This window comes from Balaenoptera borealis (genome assembly GCF_965194805.1).
Source record: "Balaenoptera borealis genome assembly, chromosome: 20".
Classification (NCBI taxonomy): domain Eukaryota; kingdom Metazoa; phylum Chordata; class Mammalia; order Artiodactyla; family Balaenopteridae; genus Balaenoptera; species Balaenoptera borealis.
This window is the reverse complement of record NC_138879.1, coordinates 18,234,361-18,255,944: the sequence shown is the minus strand read 5'-3', so window position 1 is coordinate 18,255,944 and position 21,584 is coordinate 18,234,361. Positions and strand designations below refer to the sequence as shown.

The 21,584-nt window shown below is 45.8% G+C and overlaps 1 protein-coding gene across 3 annotated transcripts in view; it reads left to right on the top strand.

The window, feature by feature from the left end:
• Positions 1-10,168, top strand: part of PLXDC1 (plexin domain containing 1) — a 71,607-nt gene extending 61,439 nt beyond the window's left edge. For 2 of the 3 annotated variants that reach the window (XM_082373504.1, XM_082373502.1), the window contains exon 14: positions 1,012-5,015. In XM_082373504.1, coding sequence (XP_082229630.1) covers positions 1,012-1,131 — 120 coding nt within the window. In that variant the 3' untranslated portion in view covers positions 1,132-5,015. Of the gene's footprint in view, positions 1-1,011 lie in introns of all 3 variants that reach the window. The other variant, XM_082373503.1, reaches the window with a different exon arrangement.
• The last annotated feature ends 11,416 nt before the right edge of the window (positions 10,169-21,584 follow it).

The window sequence follows — 21,584 nt, the reverse complement described above, 5'->3', positions numbered from 1 at the left end:
CTCGCATGCCCCTTGAGTGTTGTGTAACCATCCCTAATGATTTATGGTCTCTCACACCCAAATTCCAGGCCTGGTGCTTATTCAAAGCCATAATGGAACTGAGGTCTCTGCCTCTTGGCCTGCTGTGTGGGATTTTCGATTAGATTTGACAGGCCATAGTAATCATAAGAGTTGCTCTGTCTGGGAGCTTTTGTTGAGGATGCTGCAGTTTGGAACATCTCAGGATTCAGAAGAGCCAGCCTGAGGTGCAGCATGGGAAGTAAGGCCTGGGCCCCTTCACTCTGGGCCACAGAGGCCAGCAGCCTCTGCCCCAGCCCCCCACTCTCAGCATCTGACCAGCTCTCTGAATTCTACAGTGATGGGGCCTCTGGGACTGCAATCCTCCACATGGGTCACAAGCCCCCGACCTCATCACCCAGAGGCCTGGGTCGTTCCCTCCTCTCTGTTTAGATGCCCCCTGTTTCTTATGAATTCTAACCAGTCATTCTTAGGTTAAGATTAAGACCTACTGAGGCTAAGGCCAACCTTGTTTCACCTGGGGAACCTGCAGATCCCCAGCCACAGGGTTGCTGACCAGAGGTCTGATGCAGGCCTGGGAATCTGCATTTTCTTCAGCTCCCCAGCTCTGATGCAGGACCTGTACTGTCTGGAGGGTTATCTTAGCATTTCCAGAGCCTCCCAGATCGTTCCATCCCTTACCCGCTCCCTCACTTTCCACAGTCTCAGGACTCTACTCAGTGTGCTGCTGAGCTTTTCACCTTGCGTCCTGCAGTCCACGCGGCGAGGAATAAAATGATCTCCTCCTTCCCAACTCCTGGGGCTCCCAGCAGGTTTCCCCGGGGGCGAAGGATCACAGCCGGGAGCCTTCTGGGGGAGAGGGCCCTAAACTTCACCCTCCCCCAGCACCTTTGGAAAGTGCTCAGAGCCGTCCGCCGGGGGGAGGGGGAGAGGGTGGGGAGGGTCCTGGGGGGTGGGATTGCGCCCGCTGACTCCGCGTCTGTGTCCCCGCAGCGGAGACCTCGCCACTGGCCGGCCATGAAGTTCCGCAACCACCTCAACCACTCCACCTACACAGAAGTTGAGCCCTCAGGCCACGAGAAGGAGGGATTCGTGGAGGCCGAGCAGTGCTGAGAGCACCAGGTCTCCCTTGGAAGGAAGACCCGGGGACCTCGGAAAACATGAGTCAAAGCAAAGCAGAGAAGTGACTTTCCTTGGCCTCCTCTGAACACATCCTGGCTGGGAAGATGAGCCCATGGTCTGTGGTGCCAGAGCTATAGTTTGGCCATCACATCCCAAATATTGAAGCAGAAGGCAGAGAAGAAACCACATTGAATTTTTAAGGAGCAATAACCTAATTTCATCCTGTTTTGACGCCAGGGGTCTCCCCTTCTGAGTCTCTCAATGGTCTACTCTGTAGCTGCCTCAGAGGTCCCCTCCCACCTGGAGACGGCCAGATGCCCTGCTCCGGTCACCTAGCGCCCCTGCATATGACACAAGAGAACCCAGCTCTAGATTGGGGCTGCTGTATTCCAGGGTCCATAGACTCAAGAGCTGGTCCTCAAGGCTATGGATTCAGCATATTTTGCCCCAGCTTCTGTGCTCTGGAAGTCTGAAGAAGGAGTTCTGTCCATCTGTTAAAACACAGCTTTGGCTGCTCCCAGCCCTTTTGGCAAGCCACTGACTGGCATGCTGGCATCAGAAGAAAGCCAAATGAGAGAAGAAAGAACTTGTGGGAAGATTGTATTTTTAGGCTTCACTACCCAAGCTTGACCTTTCTGCTGAGAACCAGTACTTCTGCAACAAACACGTGTGTTGCCCGTGTTGCGGGCTTTATCCAACTGCGGCCCAGCCTGGGACTGGCGAGCTGTGCTGTGCATGGCCACGTCTACCCTGCGGGCTCTTCATTCCAATGGCACGTTTGGTGTCCACTGTATTCACTGGCCTGGTCTGCTGTCAGTGCCAGTAAGTACCTCCAAAGGCAGGGCCTGCCTGATTAATATTTTTCCTCCTCTGAGCTGGAATTTCATAGCCATTAAAGAGAAACAAGGTGGAGAGAGGGCTTCTTGAAACATACCCAGCAGGGAACTTCAGTTGGATTCTGTTGAAAAGCAAAGCCTCCAGAAGGATTGGGATAGAGGAAGCTGGTGTGGGAGAGAGGGACTTTATGCGTAAGACCTTGACCTGGAAAGTTGCTTGCATCTCCCCAGCTCTGCCGGAAGTTCTTGGGGCAGAGACTTTAGGCTTCCAAACTTAATCTGGTTTTAAGGGAGTTCTGTCCCAGGGATGAGTTGGGGTTGCTTCTGAAGAGCATTTCAAGTGAAAACCTATAGTTCACCCTCATTCAAAGTGAAAAACATCATCAGCAAATAAATATTAAATCACAGTCTCCACTTAGTCACATCGTTTTATGCATGTCACCGGGATGCTGCCGAAGAAAGAAGTTAGTTTAAACACAAGGCCTCCTGAGGTGGGGGTAGGGAGTCTGCAAATAACCAGGCACATCCAAACACTGGGCTGAAGGTTTTCCAGATGTTTCATGGTTTATCCTTGGTGAGGATGGTAACAGTCAAAGTGGGAAACATGCTGGACCTCAGCTATCTACATGTATTCTTCATAAACCAGGCAAGGAATAGCTATGGTTTTGAGAAATCGTATCAGAATTTGAGAAAGTAAAAAGATAATGCAGCAAAGAGAATAGGGTTCTTTTCAAGCTTCTGAAGGACAGAAAGGTCTGAAACAGAACTCTCTTAATGGGAAAATTACAGCCAGGCACTGAAATACTCTGGGCTCCCAGCACTGCTGGCTGGCAGGAGGGTGATTTTTGCCCTTGCCTGACCAGCAGAGCATCTATGACCTTTGTGTGTCTAAAATGGCCAGTGGGGCAGTCCCCATTGTGGCCAAACGCAGTGCACAGCACCATGGATACCACTCCCAAACTCCAGCGCACTTCTTCCCAATGGGAGCTCTTCCGATTGTTCTGATTCCTGGAGGGGAAGCACACAAGAGTGAAGAAACGGGCGGTGATGTCCTGAGGTCTCTGCCGGTAACACTGCAGGTAGAGAGAGAAAGCATGAGCTAGCTCGGGCCAGTCAGAGCCAGCCTAGCTGGCGCCTGGGATGACAGTGGTGAGGGCAGTGGAGCTGTTTGGCAGCAGGTAGCCTGGTTTGTTAACAGCAGAAAAGAACTAAAGATGTGTCCCTCAGAGAGGTCCCTGGACGCTAAGAGTCCCTCAAGCCAAAACGAAGTGCTCCCAAGAAACAGCCAGCAACTCGCAGAGTTAACACTGGTTCCCAGATATCCTTAGGCTCTCTCACAAGATCAAGCATCTCTTAGACCCAGGAGTTTTACTCCAAGGTTTAGAGCGGGTTCTTTGGGTAACTATAGAGAGTGACTCACCTGCACGGTGAGTGACCAGAAGGAGACAGGGGTTTCGTGGTCAACCAGCAAAGTGGTACTTCTGTGCTGTGCCGTGCACAATCAACCGCAGAGAGCTTGCAAACTTCCGGTCCCCTCCACCCCACAGGCAGATACAATGACCAAGGAGAGCAGGTGGTCAGCAGGTCCTTCCTTCCCTACCTGGTGCCTTTGGGCATCCTCACAGTGATCCCACTGGAGGAGGTGGATGGGTCCATGAAAGCTCGTCACTGTGACAGGAAGCTTCAACCCCTTGAAACAGCTGTCTGTGTTGTACCCAGAAATCAGAAGCTCTCAGGGAGGCTCTGTTTTACACCAGAACTCTTAAGAGAGCCAACAAGAAAATGGGAAGAAGAAGAAGAATGCAGAGGCCAAGTGTGAGAGGAGACCCCTGGATCAGGCTGTGAGCACAGCTTAGTTCCCCTTTAATCAGCTGCCCCTAGATTTGTGGATTTGTCCAGTCAGGTCCCTGGGGTTTCTGATTCTAGAACATGAGTGCATATAAGCCCAGCCACCAACCCCAGTACCCAGAAGTGCCCCAGGAAGAGCAGATGGGGTTTTCAAGCTTGACTAACCGGCCGTCTCCCTTCCGCCATAATCAGGTATCAGCACCCACTCACCCCAGCTGGCCTCTGACTCTGGAAACTGCCTCTTCAGGTCTTCAGGTCTCAGCCTGGAGCCTGAGGTTGAAAATGTCCTTTTGTCACTGTTAGAGGTTCTCGATGGGCCTATGGAAACAATCTTTAAAATTTGTGTGTTTTGCCAGGGCTTGCCTGTGTCGTGTATTCTTGTATGTATATATTTAGGTATCTATCTATATTTATAGATAGATAGGTAGATTATTGCTAAAAACATTGGATGAGGCTTGTAGCTGTGCTCAGCCTGTAGCTTGTTGTGTTATATTAAGACAGTGGCAAAAGCTGCCAGCCAACCACACTGTGTGAAAAGAAGAGTGTTCACCACCAGAGCTGATCACTTATTTCGTTGTGGGCAGAGCTAAGACTCTCTTCTCTGGGTACAGGAACAGATAAGAGATTTGCATGAAACACTGATCAGGGGCCACACCCAGACTCCCTACGCCAGGTGGAGTCACAAATAAAATCAGCCTCTCTCTCTCACCATCTCCACCCTACCCCACCCCCAACAAAAAGCCACCTGAACTTACAGCACAATTCGAAGAATCTGGGATCTGAGGGCACACTAGCTGTTCTAAATGCAATGTATTCACATATTTAGCGTGAAAATTCCTTGCACGGATTTCAGTGTTAATAAAAGGCAACGTTCATTTACGACTTCTGCCGTGTGCAAAATTAAATGCAAAGGATTTTGAGTGACATTCTACAAATCCTCGCACAGACTTTATAGTCCTGATGACTGCCAGCTTCTCTAAGGACCTGAGCTAAGGAGCAGAGGAACAGCCTCCAGCAATCTGCTCACCAGGGGTGCTCTTCCCAAACTCCTGTCCCGCCTCAAGAGAAACAGCCTGGAAAGAGACTCCAGCTATTTATTCGTGGTTTGTAAGTCCCCGGAAGTAAACCTCATGGGTTTCTAATCTGCTATCTAGAGATACAGAATAAATGTGCTAAGTTGACACTGCCACATTTCTGGAGGCTTTGCATTTGAACCACTTTAGTAGCCTCGTCGTTTTTATTACTTTGCATGTTTTGCTCACAAAACATGGTTAAGCAAACCAAAACAAAAAGAGGAAAAATTTGAACTTCTTATAGCCAAAATCAGCTATGCCAAATTTCAGGCTCCAAAAAAGCCAATTTATAAATAAACATGCTGTGTTTGCCAAATAAAGAGGAATGTGTTGGAGAAGGCCATGTGGATTGGTGAGAAAGCCCCCCAGCTGCTCCGCAGGGCGTCAGGAGGCGGAGCTGCAGCCCCAGCCCTGCCCCTGAGGAGCTGTGTGTTGTCAGCCAAGTCACCCAACTTCTCTGGGCCTCTGCGAAATCAGAGTGTGGAAGGACTAAATGATCTAAGGAGGGGATGTTTTCCTCTCCTTAGCAAATACGCTCATCTGTTTCTGTTTTGTTTTGTTTTTTTCCGGTTCACAAGCAGCTCAGATGGAAGCATCCCTTTTGCTTCCATTATCTTGGTGAAGTGACCAACTTTGTTTGCCCGGGACTTCCCTGGCTCTAACACTGAGAGCACTGTGTCCCAGGAAACCCCCCAGTCGAGAGCCCACTGGGACAATTGGTTAGTTTATCCTTGGAGTCTATCCCGACCCCATTGGCTGAAGAGATGTTAACAAGCTCTAGTACTTGTAGAGCATCAGAGTCTTGGACTTATCTATTCAAAGTGTGGTCCACACAGGCATCCCCTGGGGGTCAGCTGGAAATGCAGAACTCAGACCCACCCACCCCAGACCTACTGAGTCAGAATCTGCATTTGAGCAGCTCCCCAGGTGACTGAGGTGAAATGCATGAACGTTTGAGAAGCATTTCTAGGAAACAATTTTACTGACATGATCACAGCCTGTCGGGGGGAGCATTATTCCCCCATTTCTCAGATGAGGAAACTGAGGCTCAGACAGGTGGTTTACTTGTTTATTTATTCATTTGATCAATACTCATTAAGCACCTACTGTGTGCCAGGCATCATTAAGTGACTTGCCCAAGGTCACACAGCTAGTGAGTAGCTGAGACAGTCCCCAAACCCAGGACTTTGGATTCCCATCCGGGGTTGTTCCCCGGGTACCGCGGGGTGATGCCAGAACCACGTGGCCACAGTGTAACAGGGAAGCTGATTGTAGATTAAACAGAGCCCTTCCAGGCCAGTAGAGAGTCTCAAGAAGATGTAGAACAACGACGTCAGATACATACTCTAGGGACTTTCTTGGCGGCCAAGTGGTTAAGACTTGGCGCTTCCAAAGCAGTGGACACGGGTTCGGTCCCTGGTTGGGGAACTAAGATCCTGCGTGCCATGCGGCACAGTACGTACTTTTGGGTCCTGAAACTGTGAGCTTATCATCTATTTATTTACACAGCCCAAGAGCTTAAAAATATCCTCATTTTTACTGCTTCCTTCTCACCCGGATCCCCCACTCCAGTGACCCTCCGACGTGAAAATTTGGAAACACTCTCCGTAAGGCTTTACAGAACACCAAGGCACGCCTCAGAGCTTATTTTCTTGAATGGACGACAATTGATTACTTCATTTTTCCCGTGGGGCTGGAGAAAAGGGAGATGGGGAGGGGAGGGAGAATCCTTACTTGAACTGCTAACACCAAAGAGAAATTTTTCGGGGGACGATTTTTCTGATGTTCATAAAACATTTTTACATTTGGTCCCTAGAGATAGCTAAATCATACCCACAGTTTTCCACAAAGCTAAAGGCATGAAAAAAGAAACATCTAAATATAAGCCAATAAAATCTCATCATACACTCCCAGGCTTGGGTGAGAACCTTCCCTTCCAGCTTCAGTGTTTCCTCTTCAAATTTTTCTATTCAGGAACTGACTGTCACCACCAGGGGATCAGATGGAGTAGCCAAAATGTATGTCGCATTGTGTCTAGCTGAGAAAGTCTGAAAAGCCTCAAAAAATAACAGATCCCATCTCTCCTCCACTGATCCGCCTTACATTCCCCTCAGTTTAGACCCCGTTTTTTTTTTTTTAATTAATTTCTTTATTTATTTTTGGCTGTGTTGGGTCTTCGTTTCTGTGCGAGGGCTTTCTCCACTTGCGGAGAGCGGGGGCCACTCTTCATCGTGGTGCGCGGGCCTCTCATTGTCGCGGAGCACAGGCTCCAGACGCGCAGGCTCAGTAGTTGTGGCTCATGGGCTTAGTTGCTCCGCGGCATGTGGGATCCTCCCGGACCAGGGCTCGAACCCGTGTCCCCTGCATTGGCAGGTAGATTCCCAACCACTGTGCCACCAGGGAAGCCCCCTAGACCCCATTTTGAATACACAGTTTTGCTGCTCTCAACAAACTTGGACGCAGTGGGTCCAGTGCCTAATGGTGATCGTTTTGCCTTTACTCCCCTCTCCCAAGGAACAGTAAGTAATTCCAAGAGCCCCCCTCAAGGTCAAAAGGGCAGCCTGCTCCAGGGCCCACAGTCTCCAGTGGCCAGAGCTGCAGACACCCCTCTCTGCTCCTTGGGTTTTGTTGGGTTGCACCCCACAGGCCTACGAGGTCTGTGCTTGCCCAGATTCAAGACCAAAGAAAGAGCCCAGAGTCAGCAACAGAGATATCAATAGTTTAATGGATGGGGGAGCTTACACGTCTGAAGCAGGGTCCTGGAGCGACACCCCACCATGTGCGGCAGACGACGGGCAGGCCATGGTGGCAGTGTTTGCTCCCAGGGGGAAGGGGAGATTGCCAGTTACAGGGAAATTGACATCAGGTGGGATCATTAGTCACCAGGGAAACCAGTAGAAGGGCACGCCCCTCACTACCCCTTTGACTAGAACAATCACTAGCTGGGGCCTGGGCCAAGTACCTAGGAAGGTCAGTCATGTGTGTAAGATAATAGGCGAAGCATAGGCACTGGTCGGGCTGGGGATGTACAGAGAGCAAGAGAACAGCCATCTTAAGTGGCCCGACCATACAGGACCCTTCTCCCCCAAAGCCTCTGTGCTCACAACTCTGGGCATTAGCAATGCTTACTTACAAAGGCCCTGATCTACTTATTTTTGTCCTCTGACATGATGATGATGGGGGGGATGGCAGCTCACATTTGCTAAGCGCTGACTGTGTTCCAGGCACTGTTTTATGAGAGTTATTTGTATTATCACCTATGGGGCAGATGCTACTGTTATCTCTACTTTACAGAGGAGGCCACTGAGGCTCAGAGCGAGGGGGAATTTGCTCAAGGTCACCAGCAAGGTCACTCAGGCAAGGTAACTAGAAGTCAGATGGACTTTGGCCCTCAGCTTTGGTTCCTGAGGCCAAAGCGTGCCCACTCTCCTACCCTCAACACCTTGACCCGTCTTCTGTCAAAGGCACTTTGGACCCTGTCCTCCATGGAAGACTCACTTCCCAGCCAGGAAGTGAAATTGGGTGGGAAGAGGCATCACTGACCTAGTTTCAAGCGGAAGTTTTAAATCTCTGAGGCCCCACAGATGAGGTGACCTCCAGTTCACTAGGCTTTAGCCCTGTAGGAATGAACCTTCTTGGGGGTGCTCCTCCCATCCTTTGGGCCACACATCTTAGAGACTCTTACTGGATGTTTTCTCATCTGTAAGAGCCCAGTTTATGAGAATGGCTCTCTTGGGACTTCCCTGGTGGTCAGTGGGTAAGACTCCGTGCTCCCAATGCAGAGGGTCCGAGTTTGATCCCTGGTCGGGAAACTAGATCCCGCATGCATGCTGCAACTAAGAGTCCACATGCTGTGACTAAGAAGCCCGCATGTCGCAACTGAAAAAAAAAAGATCCCGCATGCCACAATGAAGATCCAGCGTGCCGCAACTAAGACCCGGCACAGCCAAAATTAATTAATTAATTAATTAATTTTAAAAAAAAGAATCGGTCTCTTGTCCAGTCCCCCAATCCCTTAGTGTTACAGATGGAAAACTGAAGCCCCAGGAAAGCCAAGAACCACACCCAAGACCACACAGGAAGTGAGAGGGCCGCCCCTGCTGGTTCTCCAGCATGTGTGGTGGGTAAGTGCATGGGCTCTGATGCCACCAGGCCTGAATTGAATCCTGGTGATGCCACATACCACCTCTGTGACCTTACAAAATTACTCAGTGTCCCTATGTACTTTCCACTTCAGTTAAGTGGAAGTGATGAAAGGAATAGCACCTGCCTCCTCAAGCTTCATGAGGATTAAATACTCCAGTGTTTAGCCAAGCATAGCACTAAGTGCTCCAGAAGTCTTGGCTTCTTTTTTACTTGTTAGTTACTGAATGCAACGCCACCTATTATCCAGGGCAGTGAATGGCTTTTCTGGTGCTTCCTGCTGTCTTTACGTTTGAGCATCACATCTACCAGAAGGAGCCACTCTGCTGAGTGACCTGCTCAGAGAGCATCCCTCTCAGAATGCCTGCCACTTTCCCCGGGATGGGGACAGACACCGACAGACATCCCTGCTACGGGGTGGTTCTCGGTACTCTGAAGGAAACAGAAAGGCACTGAAACTCTTCATTCTTAGCTTTCTTTTTCTTTCTTTTTTTTTTTTTAACATCTTTTTTTTTTTAAACATCTTTATTGAAGTATAATTGCCTTACAATGGTGTGTTAGCTTCTGCTTTATAACAAAGTGAATCAGTTATACATATACAATATGTTCCCATTTCTCTTCCCTCTTGCATCTCCCTCCCTCCCACCCTCCCCATCCCACCCCTCTAGGTGGTCACAAAGCACCGAGCTGATCTCCCTGTGCTATGCGGCTGCTTCCCACTAGTTATCTATTTTACATTTGGTAGTGTATATATGTCCATGACACTCTCTTACCCTGTCACATCTCACCCCACCCCCTCCCCATATCCTCAAGTCCATTCTCTAGTAGGTCTGTGTCTTTATTCCCGTCTTGCCACTAGGTTCTTCATGGCCTTTTTTTTTTTTTTCCTTAGATTGCGTATATATGTGTTAGCATACTGTATTTGTTTTTCTCTTTCTGACTTACTTCACTCTGTATGACAGACTCTAACTCCATCCACCTCACTACAAATAACTCAATTTCGTTTCTTTTTATGGCTGAGTAATATTCCATTGTATATATGTGCCACATCTTCTTTATCCATTCATCTGTCGGTGGACACTTAGGTTGCTTCCATGTCCTGGCTATTGTAAATAGTGCTGCTATGAATATTGTGGTATATGTTGCTTTTTGAATTATGGTTTTCTCAGGATATATGCCCAGGAGTGGCACTGCTGGGTCATATGGTAGTTCTATTTTTAGTTTCTTAAGGAACCTCCATACTGTTCTCCACAGTGCCTGTATCAATTTACATTCCCACCAACAGTGCAAGAGGGTTCCCTTTTCTCCACACCCTCTCCAGCAATTATTTTTTGTAGATTTTTTGATGATGGACATTCTGACCAGTGTGAGGTGATACCTCATTGTGGTTTTGACTTGCATTTCTCTAATAATTAGTGATGTTGAGCATCCTTTCATGTGTTTGTTGGCAATCTGTATATCTTCTTTGGAGAAATGTCTATTTAGGTCTTCCGCCCATTTTTGGATTGGGTTGTTTGTTTTTTTGATATTGAGCTGCATGAGCTGCTTGTATATTTTGGAGATTAATCCTTTGTCAGTTGCTTCGTTTGCAAATATTTTCTCCCATTCTGAAGGCTGCCTTTTCGTCTTGTTTATGGTTTCCTTTGCTGTGCAAAAGCTTTTAAGTTTCATTAGGTCCTATTTGTTTATTTTTGTTTTTGTTTCCATTTCTCTAGGAGGTGGGTCAAAAAGGATCTTGCTGTGATTTATGTCATAAAGTGTTCTGCCTATGTTTTCCTCTAAGAGTTTTATAGTGTCTTGCCTTACACTTAGGTCTTTAATCCATTTTGAGTTTATTTTTGTGTATGGTTTTATGAAGTGTTCTAATTTCATTCTTTTACATGTAGCTGTCCACTTTTCCCAGCACCACTTATTGAAGAGGCTGTCTTTTCTCCATTGTATATTCTTGCCTCCTTTATCAAAGATAAGGTGACCATATATGCGTGGGTTTATCTCTGGGCTTTCTATCCTGTTCCATTGAGCTATATTTCTGTTTTTGTGCCAGTACCATACTGTCTTGATTACTGTAGCATTGTAGTATAGTCTGAAGTCAGGGAGCCTGATTCCTCCAGCTCCATTTTTCTTTCTCAAGATTGCTTTGGCTATTGGGGGTCTTTTGTGTTTCCATACAAATTGTGAAATTTTTTGTTCTAGTTTTGTGAAAAATGCCATTGGTAGTTTGATAAGGATTGCATTGCATTCTTAGCTTTCTATAATTATCTTCAAAACACTAGCTCATTTTTATGTCCTTTAAGGGAAAAAAAGAAATATGAGAAAGGGATATTGCAGAAATCAAACCCTGGAAACTTCCCTCAGCGATTAATTCTGAAGGAAGGTCTCAGTACTCAAGGCTGACTTTTTAAGTAGACCAGATGAGGCACTGGGCTGACTTTTCCATTTCCTTTTTTTTTTAAATTTTTCTATTTCCTTTTAAACGTAAATTAGATTAATTGTTGCAATTCCTTTTTAAAAACAGATTAATAGAGCACCTACAATGAGTACTAACAGGTACTTTGCATATTTGTAGAAAAGATACATGTAGAACAAGATGCATGGCTCTTATCTGGAAACTCTTCTTTTCCTCACCTGAGAAATCCCTCTCAGGGATATTTTGATGGAAAGGAAAAAGGTGAAAAGCCTTTCACATTATTTCAAAGCCTTGTCACACGAGGCCAAGACAAGCCCAGATGTGGCTCTCCTGCAGGCTTGTGCGTGCAGATGGGCTAACAGGCCTGAGGAAGGGCGGGATGAATCCCCATGCCTGGCTGAAGAGGAAGCCTTTAATCTCTAGGCCCAGGAAACAACCATAAAACCCAAATTTCTCATTTCTCCCCTTGCTTGCTTCCTCTCCTTCACGAGGGGAGACTGTTACGTCCCCAGCAACCCCAGAAGCAGGACAACGGGTCATTGGACACGGAAGCATTTCCCACTCACACAGGCCCCAGGGCTGGGTCTGCCAGTTTCTGGTTTTTTGGGGGGAAAAGGCACAAATTAACTCTCAGTCCTCAGCACCCAAATATATGACTCATAGGCAGCCTGCTGCATAAAGAAAGGACACAAAATGAGGAAATGCAGAGCAAAGTGTCAGAGACGTTTCTGGAACAAACTCCTTCCTGCCCAGGTCTTCCTAATCCAGATTTTCAATTTCTGGGGGAAAATCGCTTTCTACAGTGGAAACCCCCTAGCAGAGTGGGAGGTATGGAAGGGTTCATGGCCCCGGGCGGTTCAGAATCAAGTACCAAAGGGCTACAAAGGAATATCCCCTTTTCTGTGTTTATGAAGATTTACTGAAAAGTCCCTTGAGGAAGTCATTCTGCTTCTCAGAGCTCAGAGAAGCAGAAAAGCTCCCATGGGCCTTCTATAAGTTTTCTCCCAGTTCTTCTACTTGGAGGTGATGGTTGAAGATATATCCAACACAGTGATTTCTGTTAGTTCCATGAGTTCCTTCTTTTCAGGCTGTAGATTTGACAAACAGCAATTACAAGAACCTAAATGAGTACAGCTCTCACAGCACTTGTATTTCCCTATGCTCTAATAAAACAAAGCTCCTCACCAGTTTGACATACAAGGGGCTCCCTCTCCCGCCTCCACTGTCACTCGTAATGAAAGGATCACTCCTTTAGGGCTTTACAGCTTTCAGAACACTTTCACTTGTTCAAGTCTTATGCCACGGGGGCGTCGGGACCTCCTGATGCTATTCCTCCCCCCAGCCCAATGCCAAACAAGATGCCGAGTTCAGTACTAGAATAACCATACTTTATATTGATAGATCTTCTTAGTTTTCAAAACACTTTCTCAATATGGTATCTCATCTGAGCATACTAGTTCTCCTTTGAGATTAACAGGATGGAAACCTACATCTCATGCTAAGGATAAAGGAAACTGAAGCTCAGAGCACTGAATGATTTTCCCAGGCCCCACGGCCTCTGACCAAGAGATCACATCAGAACTTCAACTCCACCCACCACTAATAATATACCAGTGACAGCTAAAGTTTATGGAGCATCTTTCGTAGTCCAAGCAGGACTAAGCATCTCATAGGCATTTCAGCCAGAAAGTGGAAAGGAAGGCAGTGACCTTCACTCACTGCTGGATTCCCAAGGACATCAATCAAAATGCACTTTTTAGGCACCAACCTGGGCCCAGCAAAGCAGGAGCTTTAGAAATACAGGATATAGGGAATTCCCTGGAGGTCCAGTTGTTAGGACTCAGTGCTCTCACTGCCAAGGGCCGGGGTTCAATACCTAGTCAGGGAGCTAAGATCCCACAAGCTGTGTGGTGCAGCCAAAAAAAAAAAAAAAACAGAACATAGAAGATAGTCGCCTTTATGGTACTCATGGTAGAGTCAGTGAGACAAGATAAGATCCTTCAAGACAGAAAACAATACAATCTAATCCATATTTATGGCCTAAATTGGTAAGCCGACTAAACTCTCAAAGTTACAGTAGCTCAAAGGAGAACTAAGATGGAAGATTTAGAGCTGCACTATTCAGTCTGGTAGCCAATAGCTACATGCTACTATTGAGCACTTAAAATGTAGCTGGTCCAAATTAGGTGTACTATAAATTCAATCTGCACTCTGGATTTTAAAAATTTAGTACCAAAAAAATTATTGTAAACATATCACATTAATAATTTTTAGGATTACACATTAACATTATAATGTTTTGTGTATGTTGGGTTAAATAAATTAGTAAAATTAATTTCACTTTTTTAATGTGACTACTAGAAAATTTTAAATTACATATGAGACATGCATTATATTCTCTTTTTTTAATTCAAGTATAGTTGATTTACAACATTCTGTTAGTTTCTGGTGTACAGCAAAGTGATTCAGTTATACATTATATATACATATTCTTTTCCATTATAGGTTATTACAGATATTGAATATAACGCTGTACAGTAGGGCCCTGTTTATCTATTTTATATATAGTAGTTTGTATCTGCTAATCCCAAACTCCAAATTTATCCCTCCCATAAGTTTGTTCTCTAGTCTGTGAGTCTGTTTCTGTTCTGTAACATTGTGTCATATTTTAGATTCCATATATAAGAGATATCGTATGATATTTGTCTTTCTCTCTGACTTACTTCACTTAGTATGATCATCTCTAGGTCTATCCATGTTACTGCAAACGGCATTATTTTATTCTTTTTATGGCTGAGTGGTATTCCATTGTGTGTGTATATATATATACACACACACACACACACACAATGGAATATATATATATATATACCACATCTTTATCCATTCATCTAAATGTCGATGGACATTTAGGTTCCGTGCCTTGGCTATTGTAAACAGTGCTGCTATGAACATTGAGGTGCCTGTATCTTTTTTTTAATTAATTTATTTATCTTTTATTTATTTATTTTTGGCTGCGTTGGGTCTTCGTTGCTGTGCATGGGCTTTCTCTAGTTGTGGCGAGCAGGGGCTACTCTTCATTGTGCGTGTGCTTCTCATTGAGGTGGCTTCTCTTGTTGTGGAGCACGGGCTCTAGGCACTTGGGCTTCAGTAGTTGTGACACATGGGCTCAGTAGTTGTGGCTCGCAGGCTCTAGCGCAGGCTCAATAGTTGTGGCACACGGGCTTAGTTGCTCCGCGGCATGTGGGATCTTCCCAGACCAGGGATCGAACCCGTGTCCCCTACATTGGCAGGTGGATTCTTAACCACTGCACCACCACGGAAGTCCCACCTGTATCTTTTTGAATTAGAGTTTTCTCTGGATATATGCCCAGGTCCCATTTGTTTATTTTTGCTTTTATTTCTATTGCCTTGGGAGACTGACCTAAGAAAACATTGCTACAATTTATGTCAGAGAGTGTTTTGCCTATGTTCTCTTCCAGGAGTTTTATGGTGTTCTGTCTATATTTAAGTCTTTAAGCCATTTTGAGTTTATTTTTGTGTATGGTGTGAGGGAGTGTTTTAACTTCATTGGTTTACATGAGGTTGTCCGGATTTCCCAACACCACTTGCCGAAGAGACTGTCTTTTCTCCATTGTATTGAATATATTCTTGCCTCCTTTGTTGAAAGTTAATTGACTGTAGGTGTGTGGGTTTACTTCCAAGCTCTCTCTTCTGATCCATATGTCTGTTTTTATGCCAATACCACACTGATTTGATTACTGTAGCTTTGTAGTATTGTCTGAAGTCTGGGAGTGTTATGCCTCCAGCTTTGGTTTTTTTTCCTCAGGATTGCTTTGGCAATTCTAGTTCTTTTTTGGTTCCATATACATTTTAGGATTATTTGTTCTAGTTCTGTTGAAAATGTCATGGGTAATTTGATAGGGATCACATTAAATCTGTAGATTGCTTTGGGTAGTATGGCCATTTTAACGATATTAATTCTTCCAATCCAAGAGCATGGTATATCTTTCCATTTCTTTAAATCATCTTCAATTTCATTTATCAATGTTTTATAGTTCTCAGCATATAAGTCTTTCACCTCCTTGGTCAGGCTTATTCCTAAGTATTTTATTCTTTTTGATGCGATTTAAAAAAGGATTGTTTTTATACTTTCCATTTCTGATATTTCATTGTTAGTGTAAAGAAATGCAACAGATTTCTGTATGCTAATCTTGTATTCTGCTACCTTACTGAATTCGTTTATCAGTTCTACTAGTTTTTGTGTGGAGCTTCACATTATATTCTATGGGACAGTGCTGGTTTCAAATAATGATTAGTCATCATGTTTTAGATGCCTAACTAAATGCTAAGCACTTTATGTGCATTCCTTATTTAATCTTTTCATCATCTCCACAATTTCATTGTTATTCTATTGAATATTTTACAGATGAGGAAGCCATGGCTTAAAGGAGTTAAGTATATAACTATGAAAAAGGGTAAGTTAAAACTAAATGTGGGACTTCCCTGGTGGTCCAGTGGCTAAGACTCTGTGCTCCCAATGCAGGGGGCCCAACTTCGATCCCTGGTCAATAAATTAGATCTAGCATGCCACAACTGCTGCAACTAAAGATCCCACATGCCGCAACGAAGATCCTGCATGCCGCAACTAAGACCCGGCGCAGCCAAATAAATAAATAAAATAAATAAATATTAAAAACAACAAAACAAAACAAAAAAACTAAATGTATTTCAATGGAAAGTGTCCACAATAAATTGTGTTTGTTTTTTTTTAAACAGTGATCAACCATTATCAGAAAAATAAAATATGCTTATATCATTTATTTTATTTTATTTTATTTTTTTTTTTAATTTTTATTTATTATTTATTTATTATGTTTATTTTTGGCTGTGTTGGGTCTTCGTTTCTGTGTGAGGGCTTTCTCCAGTTGTGGCGAGTGGGGGCCACTCTTCATCGCGGTGCGCGGGCCTGTCACTATCGTGGCCTCTCTTGTTGCGGAGCAGAGGCTCCAGACGCTCAGGCTCAGTAGTTGTGGCTCACGGGCCCAGTTGCTCCGCGGCATGTGGGATCTTCCCAGACCGGGGCTCGAACCCGTGTCCCCTGCATTGGCAGGCAGATTCTCAACCACTGCGCCACCAGGGAAGCCCTATCATTTATTTTAAATAAAACATTAAGTGACTTGCCCATGGCCATCTAATTGCAGGGCCAGGACTTGAATCCTGGGCCTGGGATGACTCCAAGTTCATGCTCTTATCCCCATGACAACCCACAGAGGTCAAAAGGCTTTGGAGGGCATAGTAGCTAAACTCCCACCCATGACAGGTCTTCTCTCTGTAATATTCCTGGAAAGCAGCTCACTAGCGCCTGCTTGAATACCTATAGTAATGGGGAGTTCATTGCCTTGCTAGGCAGCATGCCCCATTGCTGGCTACATGGTTATTAAGATTTTCCTCCATTAAATGAGGAGGAATCTGTTCATCCTAAGTTCTATCCTTGAGTTTGGGATCCTCTTAGTGGAGGTGGCCTCCTTGAGCTAGGCTGAAAGGATGGGCTGGTTTGCACTGGTCGCTAAGGAGAGAGCTCAGGAAAAGGTCCAGCAGGTTACCCACTGCTTCACAGGGAAGGGAGCCCAAATCTGGCTACACCCCTCCTCCCACCTCCAAGGCCCAGCGCTTCCTGCAGACTGACCCAGGTAAAACTTGCCTGCTTGGTGTGCACCGCCTCCCTGATGTGGGACCACAGCTGCAGCCAACACCTGACTTTCTATTCACGGTAAAGCCTCCATCCGCTGAAAGGATAATCATCTGCCTGCTGCTCTGACAGGTTCTCATCGGGTGAGGGTTGAACGCTGGGTCTTTAGAAAAGACACACGAAACGGCAAGCTCCTGGCCCGGCTTTGGCAGCTTCCCTCAGCTACTCTAAAGGGAAGAAAAGAAATTGCTGGGATAGAGGTTGGGGGTGGGACTAGGCATAGAGAGGGAAGAAGAAGAAGAATTTGGGATGCTAATGAATTCCTTGTGATCTCACTTTTCTTCTTCCAGCACAGGTCCCTCTGCAAAAATTGATGGGGCTGCCTTGCCAGCCAGAGCCTGAAAATGTGCCCAGGTAGACAGAACCCCAAGTCCCAGGACAGCCTGTGAAATGCTGGCTGCCTACAAACATATAAAAGGGCAGGACAGAAAACAAGAGGGATCTGCAACTGACAGCCCCTCCTTGGCATTGTACTTCAGGGCTCTGCTTTCCCTGTCTGACCCCTCCCAGGGACAGCAGAGCTGTGAACCCAGGAACACTGATAGCCAAGAGAAGTGGCATCACCAAACCCTACCACTGCCTCTTGCCTCCTCTCACTGCCACTTTCAACATCAAAAAATAATAAACTGGGACTTCCCTGGTGGCACAGTGGTTAAGAATCCGCCTGCCAATGCAGGGGACATGGGTTTGAGCCCTGGTCTGGGAAGATCCTACATGCCACGGAGCAACTAAGCCCGTGCACCACAACTAATGAGCCTGCGAGCCACAACTACTGAGCCTGTGCTCTGGAGCCTGCAAGCCACAATTACTGAAGCCCATGCGCCTAGAGCCCGTGCTCCGCAACAAGAGAAGCCACTGCAATTAAAAGCCACGCACCGCAATGAAGAGTAGCCCCCGCTCGCCACAACTACAGAAAGCCCGCACTCAGCAACAAAGACCCAATGCAGCCAAAAATAAATAAATAAATAAATAAAAATTAAAAAAAATAATAATAAACTACTATGTTGTACACCTGAAACTAATATAATATTGTAAATCAACGGTGCTTCAATTTAGAAAAATACATAAAAAATAAAAATAAAAGAAATGCCCTCCAGGAGTTTTAGTAAAGGGTCTGAAGCCTATAATTTGATCCCCAGTTCCATTCCATCTGCCAAAGCTGTGTCAGGCCCCACGGTCACGACAGCAGGCCAGCCTTCTGCCAGCAACCACGCCATGATTACAGGTTGTTCCTAAGAGCTGGTATAACTAGCAGGGTTAGGCTCAAGGAAACTCATAGTAGCATTATTGATTGCCAGTCGTGTTCTAGGCTTTGCCCTAAGTGCTTTATATACTTGCAACAAATTTGTGAGCCAGGAATTATTCTTATTAACATTTTAGGAACGGGGAAACTGGGCTCAGAAGCATTAAATGACAAGATTGCCAGCCAAAAAATAGCAGGAAGGGATTTGAACCCAAATCTGTCCTGCTCTTAAAATCTGTGCTTTAAGAAAACAAAACGTGGCTTCCCTGGTGGCGCAGTGGTTGAGAATCTGCCTGCCAATGCAGGGGACACGGGTTCGAGCCCTGGTCTGGGAAGATCCCACATGCCGCGGAGCAGCTAAGCCTGTGAGCCACAACTACTGAGCCTGTGCAACAACAGAGACCGCGATAGTGAGAGGCCCGTGCACCGCCATGAAGAGTGGCCCCCGCTCACCGCAACTAGAGAAAACCCTCGCACAGGAACGAAGACCCAACACAGCATAAATAAATAATAAATTTATTTTAAAAACCAAAACAAATAAAATTTAAAAAACAGAACAAGGGACTTCCCTGGTGGTCCAGTGGTTAAGTCTCTGTGCTTCCACTGCAGGGGGCGTGGGTTCGATTCCTGGTCGGGAAACTAAGATACATGCTGCGCGGCACAAGACCACCACAAACTAGTACCATGAATCGTCACCAAGTTATAGTGACCGTCACCAAGTTATAATGACCGTCAACACCGGGCTTTCCTTGTTGCAGCTCTACGCCCACGCGTTCTCCTTTATTGGGTTACTTTGAAGCAAACCTAAGTTTTGTCATTTCATCTGTGAATAGTTCAGTCTGTGTCTTTAAAGGAGAAGGATGCTCAAAATCTGTGCTCTTGACCTCCTCAAAATAACGACCCTGGGTGAGAGATTACCAAGAAAGTACCCAGAAAACTTGCAAGGTTTCCTTCACCGCCAGAGGGGAATGAAGCATTCCCCAGCTGACTTCAGCCTTTCCGAATAATGTGGGAAGGGTACAGTCATTATCTACTAAGTCCAGGAATACCCATCTGGCAGCCCAGCATCATGGGGACCTGGCCACCCGGCCACGTGGACAACATTCCTGCCTGTTACCCCTGAGTAAAGTTTATCTGCTGGAAAACGTTACCTAACCAGTTCTCTCCAGCTGCACTATCTCAGAACTTGTTACCTTGTTGGCTGTCATGTGCCCATGGAATAACGTTAACATTTACTTGACACACCTACTACGGGTCAGACACTGAGTTAGGGGTTTCTGTATGTGTCCGGAACCAAACACTTGATTTTTAAAAATTTTTATCTGATTTTTGTTGTTCAAATTTCCATTTGGTTCAGAATTCCAAATTCTAGAATATTATGGGAAGGACTCTATATAATCCCTTCAGGGGCTGAATCCATCAATCAGCAGCATTTCTTAAGAACATGCACACTTGCATAAGTCACCCTGTGAGTCACCCTGGAGCGTACCAAGTATAGAAGACAGTTCCTGCCTTATACTACAGTGGAACACATTTCTCTGTATTCAAGTCTACAAATAGTAATCTCCTTCTCCTGTGCCACAGGGCTTGCAATCCCCATCCTAAGGAGCTTGGAAGTCTAGTAGGATAAGACAAAGTACACAAATAAGTAGATCTATAAACCGGAACACACCAACTGGCACAGCAGATGTAAAACTAACACGTCCTGGGAGTCAAAAGGAAATAGCAGTTATGCGTGACTGGGGGGAATCGGGAAAGCTTTGGTGGGGAGGTGTAAACAGATTGTTTCCCAGGTATTGGTGCAGTTTGCTCTACAAGCCACGTGCCCTAGACTCTAGAGGCCACACACTGTGTTCTACTCTCCAGTTCTTCCTCGCCATGACACTGGTGATGGCCCTTACTGAGTGTAGCTGGCTTTGGTCCCATCTGCATTCTTCCATGAGTCCAAGGTGTGCATGACTGCTCTGGGCTGTCTGCCTCTTCCCATCAAACCCTGGTTGCTGCTACTGCTGGCTCTCGGGGTTTGCTTGTTAACCCCAGAAGCCTGGGTGATGCTGCAGCTCTCTGTGTCTCCAGCAGATGAGTTCGCTCATCGAATATTCGGTTTTCTGGGCATCATGAGGATGACAAGGGGGTTGGAGGCACCACTGGAGGTAAGAGTTATACCTTCTAGGGTTGGGCCTGAAAATAGACCCATCATTAAGGTTTTTACAAGCAGAGGTGATGGGAGAGAGAACTATAAGAAGAAAGGCAGAAAAAACTGGAGGATGGGCTTTTGTGGAGGGCAAGATGGGGAGAACCGTGGAGGTTCATCTGGAGAAGCAACCTGGGGCGTTTTGTGAAAACCCATAAGAACATGCTGAGGACTTACACGGGCAATGAAGAGCTAATAAAGGGACCTGGCAGAACTGTCACTGTACCTTAGGAATGTCAATCAGGCAGAGCAAGTGACATGGATTGGAATGGAGGGATAAAATGAAGGCCAGGAGACCAGCTAGAAGGCCCAGGGTGTAGGCTCTTTGCAATTATCTGCTTACTTACCCATGACCCCCACTGGAAAGTGGGCCTCTTGAAATAAGCCTTCTACTTGCCCTAAACATCTTGGGGAATGGGCCTGCACTGCATTAATTTTTTTGTTTCCCTAGTGCCTGACATTAGTAGGTGTTCAATAAATATTAGTGCCTGGCACATAGTAGGTATTCAATAAATATTTGTTAAAAGAAAGAAAAAGATAGGGAGAGAGGGAAGAAGGGAAGGAAGGAAGAAAGAAAAAAAGCCACACCTGTGATAAGCTATGGAGATGGTTTAGGGGTGAGGTAATGAGGCCTTTCTGTAGGGGTGGAGGTAGTAAAAGTGGTAAGGTCGGGGAGCCACAGATTTCTCAGAAAGAGCATCTGTAGAACTTGGCAAGTGACTGGTTGTGGGAGTAGAGCAAGAGCAAGGAACCTAGGATGATCGGGAGAATGGTAGGACCATTAATAGAAATAAGACAAACGGGAGAAGCAGGTCAGTGGGAAAAGGCAGGACTGTTACCTGAAAACTGTGTTCTCCTCTTGGTGGGTATCGAGCCAAAAGACACAACCAAGCCAAAGAGCAGGAGAAGGAGGGATTTATTACTTGCAGCAAGTAAGGAGAACACCAG